This window comes from Canis lupus, chromosome 5 (genome assembly GCF_003254725.2).
Source record: "Canis lupus dingo isolate Sandy chromosome 5, ASM325472v2, whole genome shotgun sequence".
Classification (NCBI taxonomy): Eukaryota; Metazoa; Chordata; class Mammalia; order Carnivora; family Canidae; genus Canis; species Canis lupus.
Genome location: NC_064247.1, coordinates 8,177,690 through 8,197,793, shown reverse-complemented (window position 1 = coordinate 8,197,793; position 20,104 = coordinate 8,177,690). Strand labels below are relative to the sequence as shown.

The window sequence follows — 20,104 nt, the reverse complement described above, 5'->3', positions numbered from 1 at the left end:
TGCTTGCTTTTTCCTTACGTGGGGACACCAGTGCATGTGAGTGGTAGTCCCTCTGAGGCCCTGAGGACCGGGCCTGGCCTGTGGTAGGGCTGCTGGCCACCACCACACCTTTGCCCCCCCCTCCTCTCTCAATGCTGCAGCCTCCAGCAGAGCGCTTGTGGTCATCATGGGGTCACAGCCTGACACCACCTCACATGGGGACTTTCCAAGCACCTTCCTCTGCTTTTCGGGGCCTACACGGCGCTGGGTGCTGACAGTCATTTATACCCCACTCCACCCTAACATAGAGGTATTGTCAGCCCCTCTCAGAGGGGGATCCTGAGGCTCAGATAGAGTGTACCACTTCCCAGGGTGTCAACTGGTTAGTGAGGAGGTGTGAGAGAAACCAAGCTTTGGGGGCCCCAGAACAGGTTTGTTCTCTTATCTACTACCACACAGCTTTCCAGTCCAAGTGGGGGCTGCCTATCGGTGGGCAGGAGATAGCCGGGGCCCCAGGGAGGCCGCTCCAGGGTTCTCCAACAAGTATCATCAATCCCCTCACCCTTCCCCTTTACTTTTTTTTTTTTTTTTTTTTTTTAATTCATGAGAAACACAGAGAGGTGGAGACAGGCAGAGGAAGAAACAGGTTCCCCACTGGGAGTCCAGTGCAGGACCCATCCCTGGACCCCTGAATCATGACCTGAGCAGAAGGCAGATGCTCAACCACTGAGCCACCCAGGCGTCCCTCCTTTTTACTTTTGAAGTACTTTGGGTCAGGTTCCTGCTGACTTTTTTTTTTCCTGCAGCACATTCCCAGTGAGCTTTCCAGTGGAAAAGGAAATGCCTCTGTGGGAGAGTCTCCACTCGCTGGGCTGGGCATTGCTATGGTCCTTGTGCTGCTCAAGGAAGCCGCTGTTGGCTATCTTCCAATCCACTCCCAGTGGCACAGCCAGCCTTCTTGGGAAGGCTCCTCTCTTGTAGTGGGTGGGCCACGTTGTGACTGACCTGTGGGCCTTACCAGGGGGTCTGGGAGCCCTAGGTAGTCCCTGGCAGGTACCCTCTGCTCCCTCCTCTCTCTCACAAAAGCACATTTGACCTTAGCCACGCTGGCTGAGAGCCAAGGATGTGGATTTGGGATGAGGTGTGCAGACTGCAGAGCAGCCCCTCCTGCCCCTGGCCTTCACAGATACCCCTCATGCCAGAACTTCTGGGATCGGCCAAAGGACCCTCCACTGGCCTGGTTGTGTCGGTTGTCCATGCCCTGGCCTCCTGATCCACCTCCTCGGTGACCCGGGAGGCCCTTCCTGAGCGCGAGCCCAGCCACTGCCCCGTCTCTGGCTCTCCAGCAGGCTCTTCTCTCGGGTTTCAAGCTGAGAGTTGACTCAGAGTTCTGGGGAAGTGAAGAGAGGAGGTCTGTGGGTTTGAGCCCTGTGAGAAGAGGGCCTTTCTTATCTTAACCTCCCCGTGGCTTCTTCAGAGAGGCCAGCAGCACCCTAATTGTAAAAGGACATCCTTGGGATCTGCACAGAACTCAAGGAGGGGTTCTCTGAAGACTGTCAGCAGCTGATAAAAAGGTCTCAGGGGGTGGGGGGCTCAGCTGGAGGCCCTGGGTTGGCAGGAGAGGTGTGTGTAATTGCCATCTCCTGGTCACACGGGGGCCGTGTCAGCATCAGAGGTACTGATCCCAGCACGAGCAGGAGTCCCACCCACACGGATGGGAAGCCACACAGTAATGTCTGGGCCTTCCCTGCCTTGCTGGATAGAAGGAACCCCCACCCTGCCCATCTTAGCCTGTGGTCCAGAATAAAGTGGGAAGGGGCTTCTGGAGATGCTACTGCTGAGTCCTGGGGACAGTGGAAGGGACGGGTATAGACCGGCTCTGTGAGGCCAGAGCAGTGTGTGTCCACAGGAAGGACCTGAAGAGCCGCCCTGACCCAGCTCAGGGGGCCCTGAAGGGATGGCTATGGTGGGAGAGGGGAAGTCTCTTCTGGATGCCCAAGAGCAGAGCAGTGGGGACAAGGCGGCCCGAGTGTAGAACCCCCCCTCTCTGCCCCGAGCTGAGTGGCCCTTTGTGGCTTGGCCCAAGAGAGCTTTCCTAGCCCGGTCGGTGGTGTTTCCCTGGAGGTCATGAGCAGCTATGTGAACACTGTCTCTCCCCCCTCCTTCCAGTGGGTGTACAACATTCTCGATAAGAAGGCGGAAACCGACCGGATGGTTTTTGAGAACCCAGATCCCTCCGATGGCTTTGTCCTCATCCCCGATCTCAAGTGGAACCAACAGCAGGTAAGAGCTTCCGTGCTGGGGCTCTCTGTCGCCCTGTACTCGCTGCAGGCTACCCTGCCCTTCTTTCTCACGCTGGTCTCTCCAAGCAGGTTTTAATGAACCAACAGTGGAGGCCTGAGCTGTGCACAAACATTTACACCATAATGGGCCCGCTTAGAGTTCTTCCTGGCACTCCTTCCACCCAGGGGTAAAGCATGGGGTAATGTTTGCATCCAAGTGGCTTGGCCTCCATCCCCCCTTTGAGGAGCCCCTGGAGCTCTGAGGACAGTTTACATTCCTCCCATGCCCCTGGAGAACAGCAGATCTGGGCAGGCCCATGGTCTGAAGCACCGATAGGAGTCATGGCAGCCAACCCAAAGGGTCCCCCTCCACTGCCCGGGGCTAAGAGCAGTGTCCCAGTGGCCCAGGCTTCCACCTTAGCCTCTCAGCTCTGTTTTCTGGTCTCCATACTCCTCACCTCCACCCTCCTAAGGAGCAGGTTTCCAGCAGAGCTGACCTCACTCACCTTCTCTCTGGTTCTCTGCAGCCGCCTCACCCCCCGCCCCCTACCCCCCCCCCCCCCATCATAGTAGCCCACCACCAAAGCCTTCGTGGACCACCACCTCTTTGGGTGGACTTTCGTACCAACAGTATCAGCAACAGGCAGAGCACTGTGTTGCGGGAAGTGCTGTTCACCACACACACCACCCCACCACCCCACAAACTCAGCCTGTGGCGGGCCAGGGGCCACCGTGAGGGATTGCTGGGTAGGGAGTGAAGAGTAGGGAAACTGTCTCCCAATTCAGACCTTTGAGTCATCCGAGCTTGAGTTTGCGGTGCTGCCCTGGGGTGGATCCTTCTGGTTCCTGAGCTCCTCACACAGAGGCATTGTTCTAGAGCCCGGCTTGTCGCCACTCCATGCACACCTTCCCTCCTGCTTTTTCAGTCATGGCCTGCACTGGGCTTATCAGCAGTTGACTTGGTTTTGATTTGGTGATTTCTAGACCTACCATACCACTCCTTCATGAATGGGGGAGGGCCTATGAGGGCCTATGGTTTGGGGTAAAGGGACAGGATTTCAGCTCAGAGGCACACAGGCAAGTGAGTGCCAGCTGCCTCTTAAGAGAGGCTCCTGGGAGTTACTGAAGTTGCCTTGAGGGATGGTAGCGAATCCGAAGGGAGTTTTTCAGAAGTTGTAGCACTGTGTGATGATTCGTTCGAGCCAGAGAAGAGCAAAGGAGGTGACTGGCCACTGGTACGGTGGTGTAGTGGAGGGAGGCTGCCAGAGTACCTGGTGTCCACTCCCACCACCCCCAGCCCTGCAGCTTATCCCCACCACAGGCCCGGATGGAGGAAGCCAGGCCTGGCTCTGGAGTTGTCAGGGAGCTGGGACAAGACCACAGAATAGGTGTGCTGGTGACAGGTCTGGGCGATGCCTTTGTGCAGCTCTGCAAACCCCCTGTCTGTCCCCTCGGGTCATGAGAGATGGTATATGAGGTAGGAACAACTTCTAGACAAAGACAAAGAGCTCGTGACTTGCAGGGGCAGTGGTCTAAGGGCCACGCAGGGACGAAAAAGATTGACCTGCTACACACTTGAGCCCATGGCACTGAGAACGAAAATGCATCGTCCTTTTGACCTTGTGCTGGCAGGCATCCTGCTTGGCCTACCAGTGGAACTGCCTTGTCTGTCCCCTTTAAGACAGAAAAGTCTTCAGGAAATGCACTGGGCTCCCAGCCACAGGGCTGGGGCGGCTGGCCCTCGGGGCTTGTGAATAGGCAGCTTAAATGTCAGCCTTCTTTTGATGGCCATACAGGTGCAATTGTTCTTAACCTTTGCTTAATTAGCGCGTGTCTCTTGGTGGTGCCATATTTCATTGTCTCAAATCCTTGGCTTGTGACAGAACACTGAAATCGACAGCTCCCTTAGAATTTGGCAGCGCAGACAGCAGGCGAGACAGAGCGAGCCTGGACTTCTCTTCTTTTTCCTTATACCAGGAGAGGACTGAAGGAAGAAGTGCTCCGGTGTTTGCTTTATTTAAGGAGCCTTCTTTGCCACGTGGGAGTCTCTTCCTGCTGCCCTTTTCCCCAAAGGTCTAACCGTATTGCCTCCCACCTGCTGGCCCAGGATTAAAGAGACTGTCTGTCCATATGTCCAGCTGTCTACCCATCTATCCGTTCCACATATATTTATCAAATGCCTAATGTCTACTAGAGAATCTTGCCTCCCTAGAGTTTATAATATCCTTTCCCCAGTTGTTTTAATTTTTTTTTTTTTTTTTTTTTTTTTTTTTTATGATAGTCACAGAGAGAGAGAGAGGCAGAGACACAGGCAGAGGGAGAAGCAGGCTCCATGCACCGGGAGCCTGATGTGGGATTCGATCCCGGGTCTCCAGGATCGCGCCCTGGGCCAAAGGCAGGCGCCAAACCGCTGCGCCACCCAGGGATCCCTCCCCAGTTGTTTTAAAAAATGGCCTGTATGTTCTCTTTTATTTGCTTTTTTAACTTTTTTTTTTTTTAATTTAAAAGTCCAGTTAATACATGTGATGTAGTTTGAGAATGTAGGTGAGGTCCGAACCTACACTAAGAAAGAATTCTTGAGACATCTTTGATGCAAAAAAGGTGGTTTTATTAAAGCAGGGGGGTAGGACCCGTGGGCAGAAAGAGCTGCTGCCCCCGGGTTATGAGGAGCGGCTGATTATACTTGGGAGTTGGAGGCAAGGAAAAAGGAAGGTTTTCAAAAGGACTTTCATATGCTAAAGGGGACCTACAAGACTGGAGGCCTTACCCTTGTCTAACGTTCCTTTTCCCTCTAGCAAGGCATTAACATTAAGACAGTTGGGAACTTCCACCCGGAAGTTAGGTTATTGATAAGAATGCTTTTTTCTTGTAATTCACGAAGACATTTATAAACTGAGGGAGAATGCTGTTTTTCAGGACTTGCTCTCTGTACTTAACCATTTGTTTTTCCTTCCCTCAGCTTTAGGGCTTTAGGGCAGCCCGGAGAGGCTGAGGAATGTCACCCATGTTCCACCTGAGGGTGGGGGGGTCGTGGGGGTGCTCTGTCCTCAGCTTGCCTTCTGCTCCCTCATCCCAGGCACGTGGTAAAAGTGCAGGAAGTACGAATAGCGCAGTGAGAGGACTTCCCTCATGCCACATTCCTCCGTCTCTCCTTCCAGGTATAGTCCTTGCACATTGTGTACGTAGGTACATATGTACATGTGTCTATGGACACGATGCGCCTTTCAGTTCACCTAAGGTATGTTCTTTGATCTGAAGTGCCCAGACCAAGAAACTCTTCCTTTGGGTCACTCCAGAGGTGGAGAGATGGCCAGGGCTCCAGCCATTACCCATCTTACCCCCCCGCACCCCCCACCCCCCCACACCCCGGCCAGGAATCTGTTAACTTTGATTCTGTGGGCCTGTTTGTGTTGTATTTTTTTTTTAAGATTTTATTTATTTATTCATGAGAGACACACACACACACAGAGGTAGAGACACAGGCAGAGGGAGAAGCAGGCTCCATGCAGGATGTGGGACTCGATCCCAGGTCTCCAGGATCAGGCCCTGGGCTGAAGGCGGCACTAAACCGCTGAGCCACCCGGGCTGCCACCCGGGCTGCCCTAGCCTGTCTTTTAAAAAGAGATTGGGAGTGCCTACCTAGCCTGCCCAGAGTGAGCAATGGGCCACCTTCTCGGATACCAGTCTGAGACCCTTGCCAGCTTCTTGTCTAGCTTTCCTCAGACCATTTCTCTGAGCCGGGGGTCCTAGAACTGCCTACAGAAAATCTGGATTGATGTTTGCTATCAAAGAATGGGTTTCCTTTCCCTCTCTCACCCAGCACCAGGCTTCATGCCTCATTCGAGGCCTGTGGAGCAGAGAAGTGTGATTTAATGTCATGTTTGTGATTTGTCAGCAGGCATCATTTAAAACAAATGCTACTATTACCTGAGAGCCTGTGACAGTGACACATAAGAACAGCTGAAGATACCAACAGGCACAAAGACATCCCAAGTTCAAGCAGTTGTATTTCCTGCTTCTCCTCTGGCTCCGGGAGAGAGAGAGACAGAGAGAGAGAGACAGAGAGAGAGAGAATGTCCCAGGCACAGGCCCTGAGAAGGGAGAGTATAGAAGGGCCTTCTGAGCAAAACTGAGCCTTAGTTAGGCACAGCTTAGCTGTTTGCTGGGAGGTTCCCACGGGGCTCATCTGTAGCAGGTCTGAGGCAGAGAGCCCAGACCGTTGGAACTCCAGCAGAGAAGCATGTCTATGGGATGAAGAGACTATGTTGGCATGAAGAGGCACAGTTGGACAACAGGCACCATATGGGAAACCTCCTTCTTGGTTTTCAAACTGAGCCCCTTGGGGATTTGGTTAGGCAACTCATGGTCCCCAGATTATCCCCGGGAGAAACGTAGCAGCTCAGGCTGCCCAGCCGAGTGCTGCGGGGTCCCCTCCAAGCCTTGCTCCATGGAGCCCTGGTGTCTGGGGCCGGCCTTGCTCATGGATGTGTGATCATCAGCCAGGCCAAGGGTTTGAGTGAGCAGGGAGGGGTGGGAAGGTTTTCTGGGCAGAGGAAGAGTTCGTTTGCCTTCTGGCACAAGATCTTGTTGACTTTGGTTCTTCGCACTGTTGTAACCTCCAGATTTTCAGCCAGGCGCTGTTTTCAGGAAGGACGGCAGGAAGGGTGCTCTGTGGGTCCTGTGCTACGGGAAGAGAGAAAAAGATTTAGCACTGTGCTCTGCTCAGTCCCTCTTCACCCTTCAGGTCATTCTACACCCCTTCCCCTGCTCTGGACGCCCGACAAATCAAGTTACTTGCTCTCTCCTTCACATGCTCTATACTTTCTTGCCTCTGAGCCTTTGCTTTCACTGTTCCTCCTCCCTGAATGCCCTTTCTCTAAATACTGCCTCTCCTTTAAGACTTGGATCCCCTGCCTCCTCTTCCAGGAAGCCTGTCTGGATCACCCTCGCTAGTCTTTCCTTCTTTTTTTCTGTACATCACTTTATGTCTTATAGTAGCTACTTACATACATGCTTTTAGCCCATTGACTCTTGTGGGGGGGAAGAGTTGTCCTTGGCCCTTACTTGAACCCTCTCCTCCCACCACCGCATCAGCTCTGTGAGTATATAAATACTCCCATATGATATTCTTTAGTAGGGAGAATAAATAAAAGTTCTGTCCTTAGACTGTCCCACTCTCCCCAGGCTTGTGGAGGCCCCCACGGCCTGGGGGTCGGGCCTGCCGCGGGCTTCCCAGGATTGCCTGTGGCTGGCACCGTGGCAGGCCTGGGGGCAGGCGCTTCTTGGCTTCCATGAGGGATTGACTCCAGGATCGGCTGCCTCCTCTGGCTCTGTCCGTCGCTGAGCATAGTTTACCCCTGCCGATCTCTGCACAGCTCGATGACCTGTACCTGATTGCCATCTGCCATCGCCGGGGCATCAGATCGCTTCGGGACCTTACTCCAGAGCACCTGCCGCTGCTCAGGAACATCCTCCGGGAGGGCCAGGTGAGTTGCCCTCGCCAAATCCACACGGAAGCCCAGAGGATTTCTTTTTTAAAAGATTTTACTTATTTATTCATGAGACAGAGAGAGAAGGAGAGACACAGGCAGAGGGAGAAGCAGGCTCCATGCAGGGAGCCCGATGTGGGACTCGATCCTGGGACCTGGGATCATGACCTCAGCCAAAGGCAGATGCTCAACCACAGAGCCATGCAGGTGCCCCAAGCCCAGGAATTCTAGTCCCATTCCAGTGTGTTCTCTGGCCACTTTCTTCACCCTTCACAGAAGTCCTCTGTGAAAGGGCTTCTCTCTGGATGCCCGTCCCAGGACCCTGTGGAGGTCCTTAGATGGACTCACAAGGCCTTTGTCTCCTGGTCCTGCCCTTCCCTCCAGCTCTAACTTTCAGCCACCTTTCCTCTGCCTGGGTTCCTGCTTTGCCTCCCTGCCTTCCTCCTGTAGGTTTCTTTAGGGGCCCCCTCCCCTCCCAGGGTCCCCTGTGTCTGCTCATGTCAGCCACATCACACCAGACGTGTTTCTCGGGCATTTGGGTCTTGGGTCCCCGGCTCCGATGTGTGTACACACGTACCTCCTCATCTGCCCCGAGGCCAGGGCCTGAGTTCTGTAGCCCCTTGGCCTTCTGGGGCACCTTGTATGGGAATATTTGTTGAATCACACGAAGGAGGTGGGGAAAGAGAGTCTGGAATCTTGGGTTGTGGTCTTGGTTCTGACTGTCTGACCCTCACCACCTGAGTGACTCTGGGCAGGACTCATCATCTCACCTCCCTAGGCTCGGGATGTGGATGAGACGCTGCCAAATCCCATTCTGGGGGGCGGTTCTCAGCCTTTCTCTGCTCAGACATTCAGCGTTGCTGCTAGGCCCAGCAGTCACCAGGGTGCCCAGCCAGGAGCAAAGCTTGTGGCTCTGCAGTGGGCCTGGGGGAAGGGCTTTCCTGGACCTGCTCTTTGCTGACCTCTGGACCCCAGCTGCCGCACCACTGCGCCCTCCCCGGCCTTCTCCCTCCTGTCTGCCCACATCGCTGCCTCTCCGGCCACCTGTCTCTTTTTGGAGTCATTCATTTCTCTCCTGAAACAGCTTCTGGATGGCGGAGTGGCGTCTTTCTCTCAGGGAGATGCTGGGCCTCCACTTCACCTGCCCTGGCAGCTGGGGCAGCCTCGCCCAGACAGGCCAGCAGCACTTATCCCCGGAAGGCCTTTCGGTGCCCTGGCCCTGGCCTCACATCCCCCAGGCAGAGTTCCAAGTGCAGGATGTAATTGTGAGGTGTATCTTGAGCCCAGTGGGGCCCTCGTCTTTTTCTCTTAGCCTCTGACCACCTCAGGGATTCACTGGAGTCTCATGTTAAAGCCAAGCCTCGGAGGCTCCTAAAGGGGAATTTGGTTGAAAAGCCGTAGCCCTGAGCAGGGTGGGGGGTGGGTGGAGGGAGCCGGGGTCAGAGTCAATGCTTTTTTCTCTTCCCCCAGGAGTCCGTGAGACCTTCCCTGGGTCTTGAAGGGGTGGCCCTTCCCGTGTGCCCTGCCCACCTTCTCTTTCCCACCAAGCCTCGGCTCAGCCCCATCCCTGTCACCCTTGCTCCCCAGCTCCTCTCTTTTCTTTGCCAAGAGGGGGTATAAGCCTCCCTCCCACCTGCTTACTGACTGCAGTCTGCATCCCGCCAGCCAGGGGGAGGATAGTCACTATGGTCTTGGACACCTGGGGCCTGTCCTTAGGCACTGGGACTTCTAGACTCCCAGCAGTGATTGTGGGAGGAGCTTCAGTGTTTTATCCAGGTTTGAGCCTTAACGGAAGCCACCGTTCCCTTCATTTGCGAGAAAAGACTCTGCTTAGCCGTTCTCACCTGCTTTTGTTGATGCCCCAGAACAGAAGGCAGGGACCTGTAGCAAACAGTGGGGAAGGAGCTGTCCAGAGGGTTTTTATCAGGTGTCCAGAGGCCAATCAGGGATCAGGGCCAGAGCAGGGGCCTGGGGCTGCGGGCCTGTGGGCAGCTCAGTGACCCCTCCTCCCCTCCTGCCACTCCCCTTCCTCATCAGGAAGCCATCCTGCAGCGCTACCAGGTGAGGGGAGACCGCCTCCGTGTGTACCTGCACTACCTGCCCTCCTACTACCACCTGCACGTGCACTTCACAGCCCTGGGCTTCGACGCCCCGGGCTCAGGGGTGGAGCGGGCCCATCTGTTAGCAGATGTGATCGAGAACCTGGAGTGTGACCCGGAGCACTACCAGCGGCGAACCCTCACCTTTGCCCTCAGGGCTGATGACCCCCTGCTCAGGCTCCTGCAGGAGGCCCAGAAGAGCTGAGTCCACCCAGGGGCTGTCAGGAGAAGAACGCCCAGGTGTGGCATCGGAGGAGGGACCTCGGGGGTTTTTAACACCAAGTGAGTTTTTTAAAAAACGTATTTTGTACTGGCTCCTTCCTAGTATGTGAATAAAGTCCTGGTCTCCTTCCGTGTGGACTGATGGCCCTGGCTGGGGGAGGCAGGTGGAGTGAGCAGAACGGGGTCAGAAGATCCTGAGAAAGGAGCCGCATCTGGGGCGGTGGCCCCCGCTGACCTGGGAGCGGCCACGGGCTTTCCACAGATCCCAGTAAGCACCATCCCTGGTGGTTTCTGTGTCCTGGGTCCCTCAGGATCTCTCTCTGCCTCCCGCCCTTCCTACTCTGCTCTCACGTCCTCCTTCCTCCTTCCCCTTTTCCGTATCTTCCTAATGGTTTTCAAGGCCCACGTGTCCAGGAGTTCCCCCAAAAAACCAAAGACAAAAACTTTATGGAAGGAATGTATAGTTTTTGACAGCGCTTCCTCTTCCCATCCCCAGAATTGCGGTCGCACCTCCCGTGCGTGAGTCAGCGCTGCCCCTTAACTTCTTGTTGACAAGAATGAAGGATTGCTGCCTGGAAGTGGGAGGCTTTTAGTAGGAATCAGATGATGCAAGCCCCCAAAAGCTTGCCTTTGCCTCTGGTATTTGGTCAGCAAGCCCCTGGCCTTGAGTTTGTTATCTGGGCAGGAAGACAACACAGACTCACACAGCAGCCAGAAAGACCAAATACAAAACAGCCTGTCAACGAGGGCAAACCGATAGGGTCGTGGGGACCAGAGCTCCAGGGGGCTCGGATTCGAGGTGTGACCAGCGACTCGGGGCCCTGTTCACAGACTCTGGAGGCCAGGAAGGGGCTCCCAAGCATCTGAGGCTGGTGGCTTATGGTGGTGACACCTACCCCTGCTTCGCCCGCACAGGGACACAGGTGCACACACGAGGGCACGCACTTGAGCACATGAGGCCCCTGTTTCAGCACAGAGGACAGATCTGTCCCACGGCTGGAGGGAGGCTGGCTTTGCTGGTTTGTCCCTTGGCCCCGCTGGATCATGCTTCCTGGAGCGGAGGGGGGGGTGGACAGGATGTTGGGTTCTGCTAAGTGATGAGAGGGAAGACGCTGAAGGCCGGGGTGGCTCTTCCTCTGCAATCCCGGGGATGGAGAGGGGACCAGGGGACAGTTCAGAGTCAAAGGTTTATTAAGCAGCATATTGTGGGCCAAGGGCTGCCCTAGAGGCCGCTGGTGAACAATCCCTCCTCCGTAACCTTGGACCAGACCCTGGGAGTCCCTGAGCCGTTTGTAAAAGGGCTCGGGGATCATCCATGAAGCGTCCTGCTGCGTAAAGGGAACACGTGATAGTGTTGCTTTACGGTAAACTTGGACTTACTGAGCGACTCTTAAGCTAGACGGTGCTTTAAATGTTGGGAAAACAAAGCTCCTACCCTCCGGGCTACTGGGGCAGCCAGCCAGGCGAACGTAGGAGTAAGAGGGCTGCACCAGGAGCTGGGAGCTACCTTGGGAATAGGTATGTGGGAGAGGCTGGTACGAGGAGCCTCTGAGGCTGGTAGGAGGACAGAGGAACGGGCCTGTAGGGCCACAGCCGCCCAGCTCCTGTCCTGGGAGAAGGCCGGCTCCCGGAGAGCCGCCTGCCTGCCCCCCGAGTGGGAGAAGCAGATGGGGGAAGCTGTGGGGAGAAGCTGAAGGCAGCTCATTGCAACTCAAGGGCCTCTCTAAGACCCAAGCTTTCTGACCACACCTGGCACTTCCTGTCAGTTCTGCGGAGTCTCTGTTCCCAGGGGCCACGTGCAGCTCCCTCCACCTCAGACCTCGTGGGCCTGCAGCAGGGGGCAGCAACTGCCCCCCAACCAGGGCTCTCCCCTCAAGTAAAGGGACCCCACTCAGTCCAGGTCTCCTGGTTCGCGGTCCAGGGGATGCAGAGTGAGAGCTACCCCTCTCTGCCCGAGCTTTCTTCTTTTCTTTTCTTTTTTTTTAAAGTTTTTATTTATACATGACAGACACAGGCAGAGGAGAAGCAGGCTCCCTGCAGAGAGCCCAATGTGGGATCCCTGGATCACGCCCTGAGCTGAAGTCCGATGCTCAACCGCTGAGCCACCCAGGCATCCCTTCTTTTCTTTTTGTTTAAGATTTTTATTTATTTTAGGGGATCCCTGGGTGGCTCAGCAGTTGAGCACCTGTCTTTGGCCCAGGGCGTGGTCCTGGAGTCCCAGGATCGAGTCCCACATCGGGCTCCCTGCTTCTCCCTCTGCCTGCCTCTACCTCTCCCTCTTCTCTCTGTGTATCTCATGAATAAATAAGTAAAATCTTTAAAAAAATAAAAGACTTGTATTTATTTTAGAGAGATGAGAACGAGGGCATAAGTGGAGCAGAGGGAGAGGGAGTGAGAATCCCAAGATGACTCAGAGCTGAGCTCAGAGCCCAATGTGGCGGGACTCGATCCCACGACCTGAACCCAAACCGAGTTGGACGCTTAGCTGACTGTGCCACCCAGGAGCCCCTGCCCTAGCTTTCCTCTTCTTTTTTTTTTTAAGATTTTTATTTATTTACTCAAGAGAGACACAGAGAGAGAAAGAGAGACAGAGACACAGGCAGAGGGAGAAGCAGGCTCCATGCAGGGAGCCTGGTGTGGGACTCAATCCCAGGTCTCCAGGATTGCACCCTGGGCCGAAGGCAGCGCTAAACTGCTGAGCCGGGATCCCTGGGTGGTGCAGCGGTTTAGCGCCTGCCTTTGGCCCAGGGCGCGATCCTGGAGACCCGGGATCGAATCCCACGTCGGGCTCCCGGTGCCTGGAGCCTGCTTCTCCCTCTGCCTGTGTCTCTGCCTCTCTCTCTCTCTCTCTCTCTCTCTCTCTGTCTCTGTGTGACTTATCATAAATAAAAAAAAATAAAATAAAATATAAACTGCTGAGCCACCAGGGCTGCCCCCTAACTTTTCTCTTGATGCCACTTTGCAGAACCCCATATCCTGTCTCCCCCGAGAAAACTTCCTGAGCAAGATCCAGTGTCCCTTGACCCCACCTTAACCAGCAAGCAAAGGCCAGCGCCTCTGGCAGCATGATCCATCTGTCCTGCATGTGCAAAGAATGCCTCTGTGTCGTTCCCACCCCCCGCCCCCCTGCGTGTGTGATGTGTCCCTGCCCTGCTGGAGCAGTGGTACAGGTCACCCTTCCCAGAAAAATCCTGGACGCGGCCACAACTGGCTGTCAGCCCCCAGTACTTGGCCTACTATCTCCTCTGCGTGGCCTGAGAAGGAAGGAAGCATTTTGGAGGCATGACTGCTATTGTTCCTTGGCTCCTCTCATTTTGCCCAAAAGTTTCCTCATAGAGCAAAACTGCCGAGTGTCGTGGATTTGTCAACATTCCTTCCTGAAGCCGAGAAAACATTCCGGAACAAGTTGGACATGTAAGCTCCGCTCTGCAGTGTCTCTGTTGAACACAGATCCCGGTACTGAGAAATAAATCAAGAAACATTTATGTACAAAGTAATATTTGAAACTGTTTCTCCTGTAATACTTCCACCTCCAAAACATTTTAGCCTGTCTCTTCCTGAATACACTGGTGTAGGCCTGCCAATTCTTCCTTCTCAGAAAGGGCAAAAATCTTCATTCCAAACATGTTAAATAATGTCCCTTTTTAAAGAAGATGGTAGTAATGGATCGTGATTGTTTTTAAAATATCCTCACTCAGCAAAATAAATGTTGGCAACCCTGTGTTTGTTCAAGTGCTATTACTAGTGAGACAGTATTAGCTTCTGAAATCTAATCTAACTTCAAACTTGAAGTTACCATGTTTTAACCATTTAAAGAATAAGCAGGGACTGAATCAGGTTTTTTTTTTTCTTTATTCTTATTTATTTATTCATGAGAGACAGACAGAGAGGCAGAGACACAGGCAGAAGGAGAAGCAGGCTCCCTGTGGGGATCCCAATGCGGGACTGGATCCCGGGACCCCAGGATCACATCCTGAGCGGAAGGCAGAGGCTCAACCACTGAGCCACCCAGGGGTCCCAACTGAATCGGTTTAAAGTGTTTCTGAATTCAATACACAGGGTTTGCACATCTACCCTACTTTTTTTAATAAGGGAGAATCTGGAGCTTATGATTTAGTGAGGACCACAGGCATTAATTACGCAGTCATTACAAGAGCGGTGAATGCTTTCAGAAAAGCAGAGGGGGCTGTGAGACCTTAGGCAAAGTGAAGCCAGATTTCTAGGCTAAACTTGATAGCTGAACGGCCTACACAGGCAGAGGCCCGGCAGTTAGGGAGACCATGGCCCGGCACGCTGGGACCTCGAGCCAAGCTTCTAGCGTGAGCACACGTGCCCTGGTCAGGGGGCGCCTGGCTGGCTCGGTCAGTTGAGTGTCTGCCTTTTGGCTCAGGTCCTGATCCTGGGGTCCTGGGATGGAGCCCCCATGTCTGGCTCTCTGCTTGTCAGAGAGACTGCTGCTCCCTCTCTGCCTGCTGCTCCCCCGTGTGTGCTGTCAAAAAAATAAATAAAATCTTAAAACAAAACAAAAAAAAAGAAGAAAACTGACCAGTTTGTCCTTTAGGACCACGATGAAGAAATGAAGGTCAAAGCTAAGGGCAAGCATCCGAGAGGCAGTGTGGTCAGATGGCTCTGCCATAGACTCTGCACCATCCCCCAGGGAGGAGTGTGGGCACGTTGCATAACTGGCTACCAAATTAGGTATGAAAAGAGTGTCCACCATGAGGGGTTTGTGGGGATTAAAGAACATTTTGTGGACAGAGTAGAGACTGGGTAAATGGTAGCTATTTTTCTACTGTGAGAAGGACCACAGAGGATGTAACCAGAGATATTTGGGCTAGATATTAAAAAGAACTTCCTCCTTAGAAGGGCCCTGAAATCCTAGATTATGCGGTGGAGGCACAACAACCCAGTGACTTTTGGGCAAAAAGCAAACCATAAACTATCTGTGGTTAATTGATTGTGGCCCTACGCAGAGGCAAGGGCTACGCACAATGACTTCTTGGGATCTCTTCCAGCGTAAAGGTTCCTGGAATGCCTTGGCCTACCGGCAGGTTTCTAAGACTACAACAGTGATGTCCTCTGCTATTGAGAACCCTGGGAACAGCTCAGCTCTGTGGTCCGGCCATATAAATCTGATAAAAATAGGAGCTGAAATACCCTCCCAGAGTTGCTATTTTTAAAAGCGTCTGAGATGCTGGATTGGGTTTATTTCCTCCTCACACGGCATCTTGCTGTTCCCTCCTCCTGGTGGGCAGGATGCTAACGTGGCACATGTGAGGGACAGGAGCCAGAAGCCTGTGAGGCACATTTGTCGAGCGGCTCCGTGCCTCCTACCCACACCCACTGCCTGCCAAGGAGGAGCCTCCGGGGGCCAGGGCTTCCCCAGCCCGACATGCACCTGCCCCTGCCGTGCCCCTCGCTCCGCTGCCTCTCCCCTCTGCTCCTGAGGCCCCTCTGGTTGCCCCACTTCCTCCACAGTGGAGACGGAGCCAGAGAGGTAGAAGGAGGCAGAGGACTAAGGAATGGAAACAGCATGGCTCAAAAGGGGCCATAAATGCAGACCACTGCTTGTCAGTTCGTCTTGCCCTGTCCTTGGCGCAGGAAGGACAGTCCCAAGGAGCCAAATCCCAGCTTGCTCTGTCGCATTGCCTCTTGCTTCTTGCTTAGCGACTTGCAGTGTCTTGTGAGGGTGCAAGATGCTGGGTGGTGCTCAGAAGTTTCCAGAGCCCCCACCTGGGATCAAAAGGCACCAGAACTGCGTCCCTCCTGCTCCACTGATGATACGGCTTCTAGGCAGCTAGCTAAGCATCTGGTTGTGTCATTAAGAAACCGAAGGGGAAAGATTATGAGTAAGCACATTGTGGCCTAAGGGGAGGAGTCAGAATAACAGCTTCTGGGCACCCAGTGACCAGGCCTGGGATAAGCTAGGGGAGGGCTGGGGAAGGGTGGGGGGGCTGAATACTCCTATAGGCTAGAGAAGGGATGCCACTTGCATAACGTAACACACGCTTACACAGCACGCTGTACTCTCAGAGCAAGTTCCTGTCCACTACCTAATTTAATACCAACAATACCCTTTGACTAAACATAAGTCATTTCCACTTTTCTTTATTTAGTAAGAAAACTAAAGCAATTTAGGGACAGAGGTAGATTCGGGAGTCGGGTCTCCAGGAGTGAGTTAGTCCTTCAGTTCTACTCGCTGGCTGAGTGAAGTTTACGTGGGTCACAGCAAGAAATGCAAACTGTGTTTAGATCTGTGTTAGATCTCAAAGAGTTAGCAAAGTTGAGGATTCTCAGTTTAGCTCGGCCAGACTCACCTACGTGCTTTGACTCTCTTTGGGCCAGTTTTCCTGGCTGTTAGACACAGAGGATATCCCCATTTTCCCTTGACTTGCTCAGGGCAAGGACTTTGGTTACTGGATTCTTTCCACTTAGCTTAGTTCAGGCCTGGAGCTGGCACGAGGTAAGTATTTGTTGACTGAATGCTTGACAGACCAAGTCAAAGGCACCACTCAAACATAACTGAGTCAGGCATTGGTGGAATGCACGAAGAACCTCTGTGCGAGGTGTGATCGAGAATGGAACAGTCACCTGTGGAAGAACCCAGAGGCCGACTCTGTTCACCCAAGCCCTCCCACAGAGCCTCCGGAGGTATCTGTTCTCAGCAAATCAGCCCCCCAGTTTCATCTGAAGTGAACCTGGAGCTGGCGCTCCTCTGAAGCCCCTGTGCACTTGCTGTTACTCACGCCTCACGCTTAGTCACATCCTGTCTTGCCTTACCCTTGAGCAGAAGTCCACTGTGAGCATCCCCTCCGAGGCAGCACGGTAAGCTTCCTGGAGACAGGCACTGGGTCTCAGCCTTTGCTCGAGCGGCTGGAGCCACGAGTCGCCCGCCGGAGGGAGGAGCCGCTCACCTACTAAGGAGAGGGCCCGGAGGGCCGGAGGGCCGTGGACTTCTCCACTACTGTTTCTGGGCCTGCGCACTTCCCAGGCTTGCTCGGGGGTGCCCGAGCCCAAGCAAGTAGGGTGTGGAGCCCGGCTGGGTCGCCCCTGGCGACAGGATGCCTGGCGCCTTCTCTAAGGAACAGAAACCGAGCAGCTTTCTCCAGGCCAAAGGTGTGCAGAAGAGGGGTGCCGAGGGTGCAGCCTGGGAGCTGCAGGTGCAAAGGCCCAGGAGGGGCCCGGGGAGGGCGGGGCTCCCGGAACCGGCGCCCCTCTTGCGTGCCTCGCTTGGCCGAGTGATGGAGGGACGCGCTCACCACGTGGGAGAGCGGAGAACCCTTTGTCGGGGCTCATTGTTCCCAGGAGAGTGTGCGGGGCTGCGCCGGCCCCTCCGCCGTGGCTCCCGCGCCCCCCCGCCCCCGCGGCCCCCGCGGCCCCCACCCGGCCCAGGCCCGCGGGCGTCGCCCCCGCCCCGCCCCGCCCCGCCCCGCGCCCCAGCGCCCCCGCGCCCCCGCGCCCCAGCTCTTCCTCCTCCGCCGCCGCCGCCGCCGCCTCCCCGCCCTTCCTCCGCCCGCTCCCCGGAGTCGGCGCCCCGGCCGTGTGCGCAAGCGTGTCCGGCCCCTTCCCCGCCCCCGCCCGGGCCGGGCCCCCGCCTCCCCGCAGGCGGCCTCGCCCGCTGCCAGGCCGGCCCGCGCCCGGGACAGGGACAGGGACCGGCCGAGCCGCGCCGTCGCCGCCGCCGCCGCCGCCGCCGCCAGCCCGCGCGCCTAGCGGATCCAGCCCCGCGCCGCGCCCCGCCCCGCCCCGCTCCACCCGCGGGGGTGAGTACGCGGCGGCCCACGGGCCCGGGGGAGGGGGGAGGAGGGGAGGGGAGGGGAGGGGAGGGGAGGGGGGGCGCCGCGCCGACCGGTCCCTGGGCCCCGCGCCCTCCCCGCCGCGCCCCGCGCCCCCCGCCCCGCGCCCTCCCCGCCGCGCGCCCCCCGCGCCCCCCGCGCCCTCCCCGCCGCGCCCCCCGCCCCGCGCCCCCACCCCCGCGCCCTCCTCGCCGCGCCCCCCGCCCCCCGCCCCCCGCCCCCCGCGCCCCCCGCCCTGCGCCCCCCGCGCCCCCCGCCCCGCGCCCTCCCCGCCGCGGCGACGGGCACTGGGCGGCCGGCACGTGGGCGCAGCGCGGGGCGGGCCGGGCCGGGCCGGGGCGGCCGCAGCCCCGGACCCCTTTCTCGGGAGGGTTTTCGCGGGAAGCCGGTGCTCTGCCCTGCCGCGCAGCGAGCGCCCCGGGATGGTCCTTCTCCCCGGAAAGTTTGCCGCCCCCACCCCGCGCCCCGCGCGCGGACGCGTCCCCGCCCTCAGCATCCTCCGAGCGCCGGCGCCGGGCACAGCCGCCCCGTGGAGTGCGGGGGTCCGCGGGGGTCCGCGGGGGTCCGCGGGGGCTGGAGGAGGTGACAGGCTGCGCCGGGCACCCGTGTGCGGGAGTCGCAAGGTCGCGGGGCAGGCCCGGGGTGCAGGACAGCGCCCCGCGTAGTGGGGTCTCCGGGCCCAGGCCGTGCCTCCGAGCCGCCTGGGGGCGGGGGGCGGGGGGCGGCTGTGCCCCGGTGCCCTTGCCCGCAGCCACCTCCTGCCCGCCCGGAGTCGCCGACATGTCTGCCAGGACTGCCCACTCGGCTCGCAGTCTCGGGGAAGCTGGGTCCCGGCGATCCGAGGCCTCTCTGTGGCGCCCACCGGGTCCCCCGGGGCCCGGCTTAGGGGGCTCCCGCTGCAGGGCTGGGGGCGCTTCTAGGCCGCGTGCAGGGGCTCAGCCGCGCTGGCCCGACCTCACGGCCACCCCCAGGCCGGCACCCCTCGGGCGCCCCGGGGAAGCCTGTGCTTCCCACGGCTGGAGGCCGGCGCGCGTGGAAGCCAAGTTGAGGCTGAGTTAGTCCCCGCGGAGCCCCGGGAGCCCTGGGAGCCGGCCTGCTCTGCTCAGGCCGCTGTCCCCGGCCTGCTCCCCCCGCCTTCTGGGGTGATTTCAAATAACGTTCATCTGCATTAAGTGCTTTGAAAGGTGCCTGCCCGGAGGAGGAAGCGTGTAAGTGCTGCTGGTAATGTCCCTCCCACACTCTGACCCTCCAGAGCTGCCCCGTAGGCCCAGACAGGGTGCCCGGGAGGCGCCAGCTACTCGGGAGCCTAGAACATCACCTTGTGGGGTTTTGTTTTGCTTCTCCTCTTTGCCGGAGCCGGAGCCGTGGGCGCGCTGACCTTGCTCTGCTGGAGCGCTCCCTGGGACCCCTCGCTCAGCATCATTGCCCTGCGTGGGGGAGCTCCGCTGCCCGGTGGGCCCTGGGTTTCATCTCGCAGTTGCAGGAGAGTCGGGGCCAGCTGCCCCCGCGTCTCCCCAGGCCACGCTGAGGGGGGTAGGAGGGGAGCATCGCTGGAAGAGTTTGGGAAGGCAAAGTACGAGAATCGCCCGTCTGAACGTGGGCTCAGAGGGCCTGTGTCACTCAGGCGTGGGTTACTGCTCAGGACAACAGGGACCCCCTTTCCTGCGGGTCGAGGCCCAGGCCATGGAAGCCCACTATGCCTTCTGGGCTGTCTTCCCTTCTCTCCCTCACCACCTTCTCCATCCAGAGCAGTGACTCGCGCCCCACTCCTCAGAAACAGACTTGTTTGGCCCCTCCACCCTTCCAGCCCTCTTAGGATCCAGTTTTCTGGGTAGAACCAAGAATCCGATCCTTTCTGGAACTGTAACAAATCCTGGAACCCTTCGCCAGCAGGAGCAGAGAAGTGGGACCCCCTCTCTCTGTTCCAGCTTAACCTGTGGCCATTCTGTGGTTATCTCACCCTGGCCTGGCATCTGCCTTCCATTTTGGGGCGCCCTCTCGGACCCTGCCTGGGCACATTCTCTGGGTCTCACCTCGGAGCGGCTACCCCATGGACCCATGAATTCCTCCTCTCAGAATGGCTCAAAGGCTCACACCTTCTGTCTCCGGGAAGGAGTCACTCTACCTTGGAATAATACAAAATGGTTCCAGCCCACAGGGGAGGGAGAGCTCCAGCCTCCTGAAAGGGACCCTCCGGAGCCCTGTCACAGAGCATTCCAGGGGCTGAGGGCCAGCTC

The 20,104-nt window shown here is 57.0% G+C and overlaps 2 protein-coding genes across 5 annotated transcripts in view; both read left to right on the top strand.

Annotated features, from left to right (window-relative positions):
* Window positions 1–13,792, top strand: part of DCPS (decapping enzyme, scavenger) — a 43,889-nt gene extending 30,097 nt beyond the window's left edge. The window contains exons 4-7 of one of the 3 annotated variants that reach the window (XR_007410603.1): window positions 2,149–2,262; window positions 7,637–7,747; window positions 9,788–10,131; window positions 13,037–13,792. Coding sequence is in view for 2 of the 3 variants with exons in the window: in XM_025464970.3 (XP_025320755.1) it covers window positions 2,149–2,262; window positions 7,637–7,747; window positions 9,788–10,054 (492 nt within the window). In the remaining variant the exon portion in view is untranslated. Of the gene's footprint in view, window positions 1–2,148; window positions 2,263–7,636; window positions 7,748–9,787; window positions 10,202–13,036 lie in introns of those variants that run through there. The other 2 variants (XM_049109774.1, XM_025464970.3) reach the window with 2 other exon arrangements.
* A 3,930-nt stretch (window positions 13,793–17,722) lies between these two features.
* The window catches only part of ST3GAL4 (ST3 beta-galactoside alpha-2,3-sialyltransferase 4), a 31,821-nt gene continuing 29,439 nt past the window's right edge, over window positions 17,723–20,104 (top strand). For both annotated transcript variants that reach the window (XM_025464963.3, XM_025464959.3), the window contains exon 1: window positions 17,723–17,834. The gene's annotated coding sequence lies outside the window, so the exon portion shown is untranslated. The remainder of the gene's footprint in view (window positions 17,835–20,104) is intronic.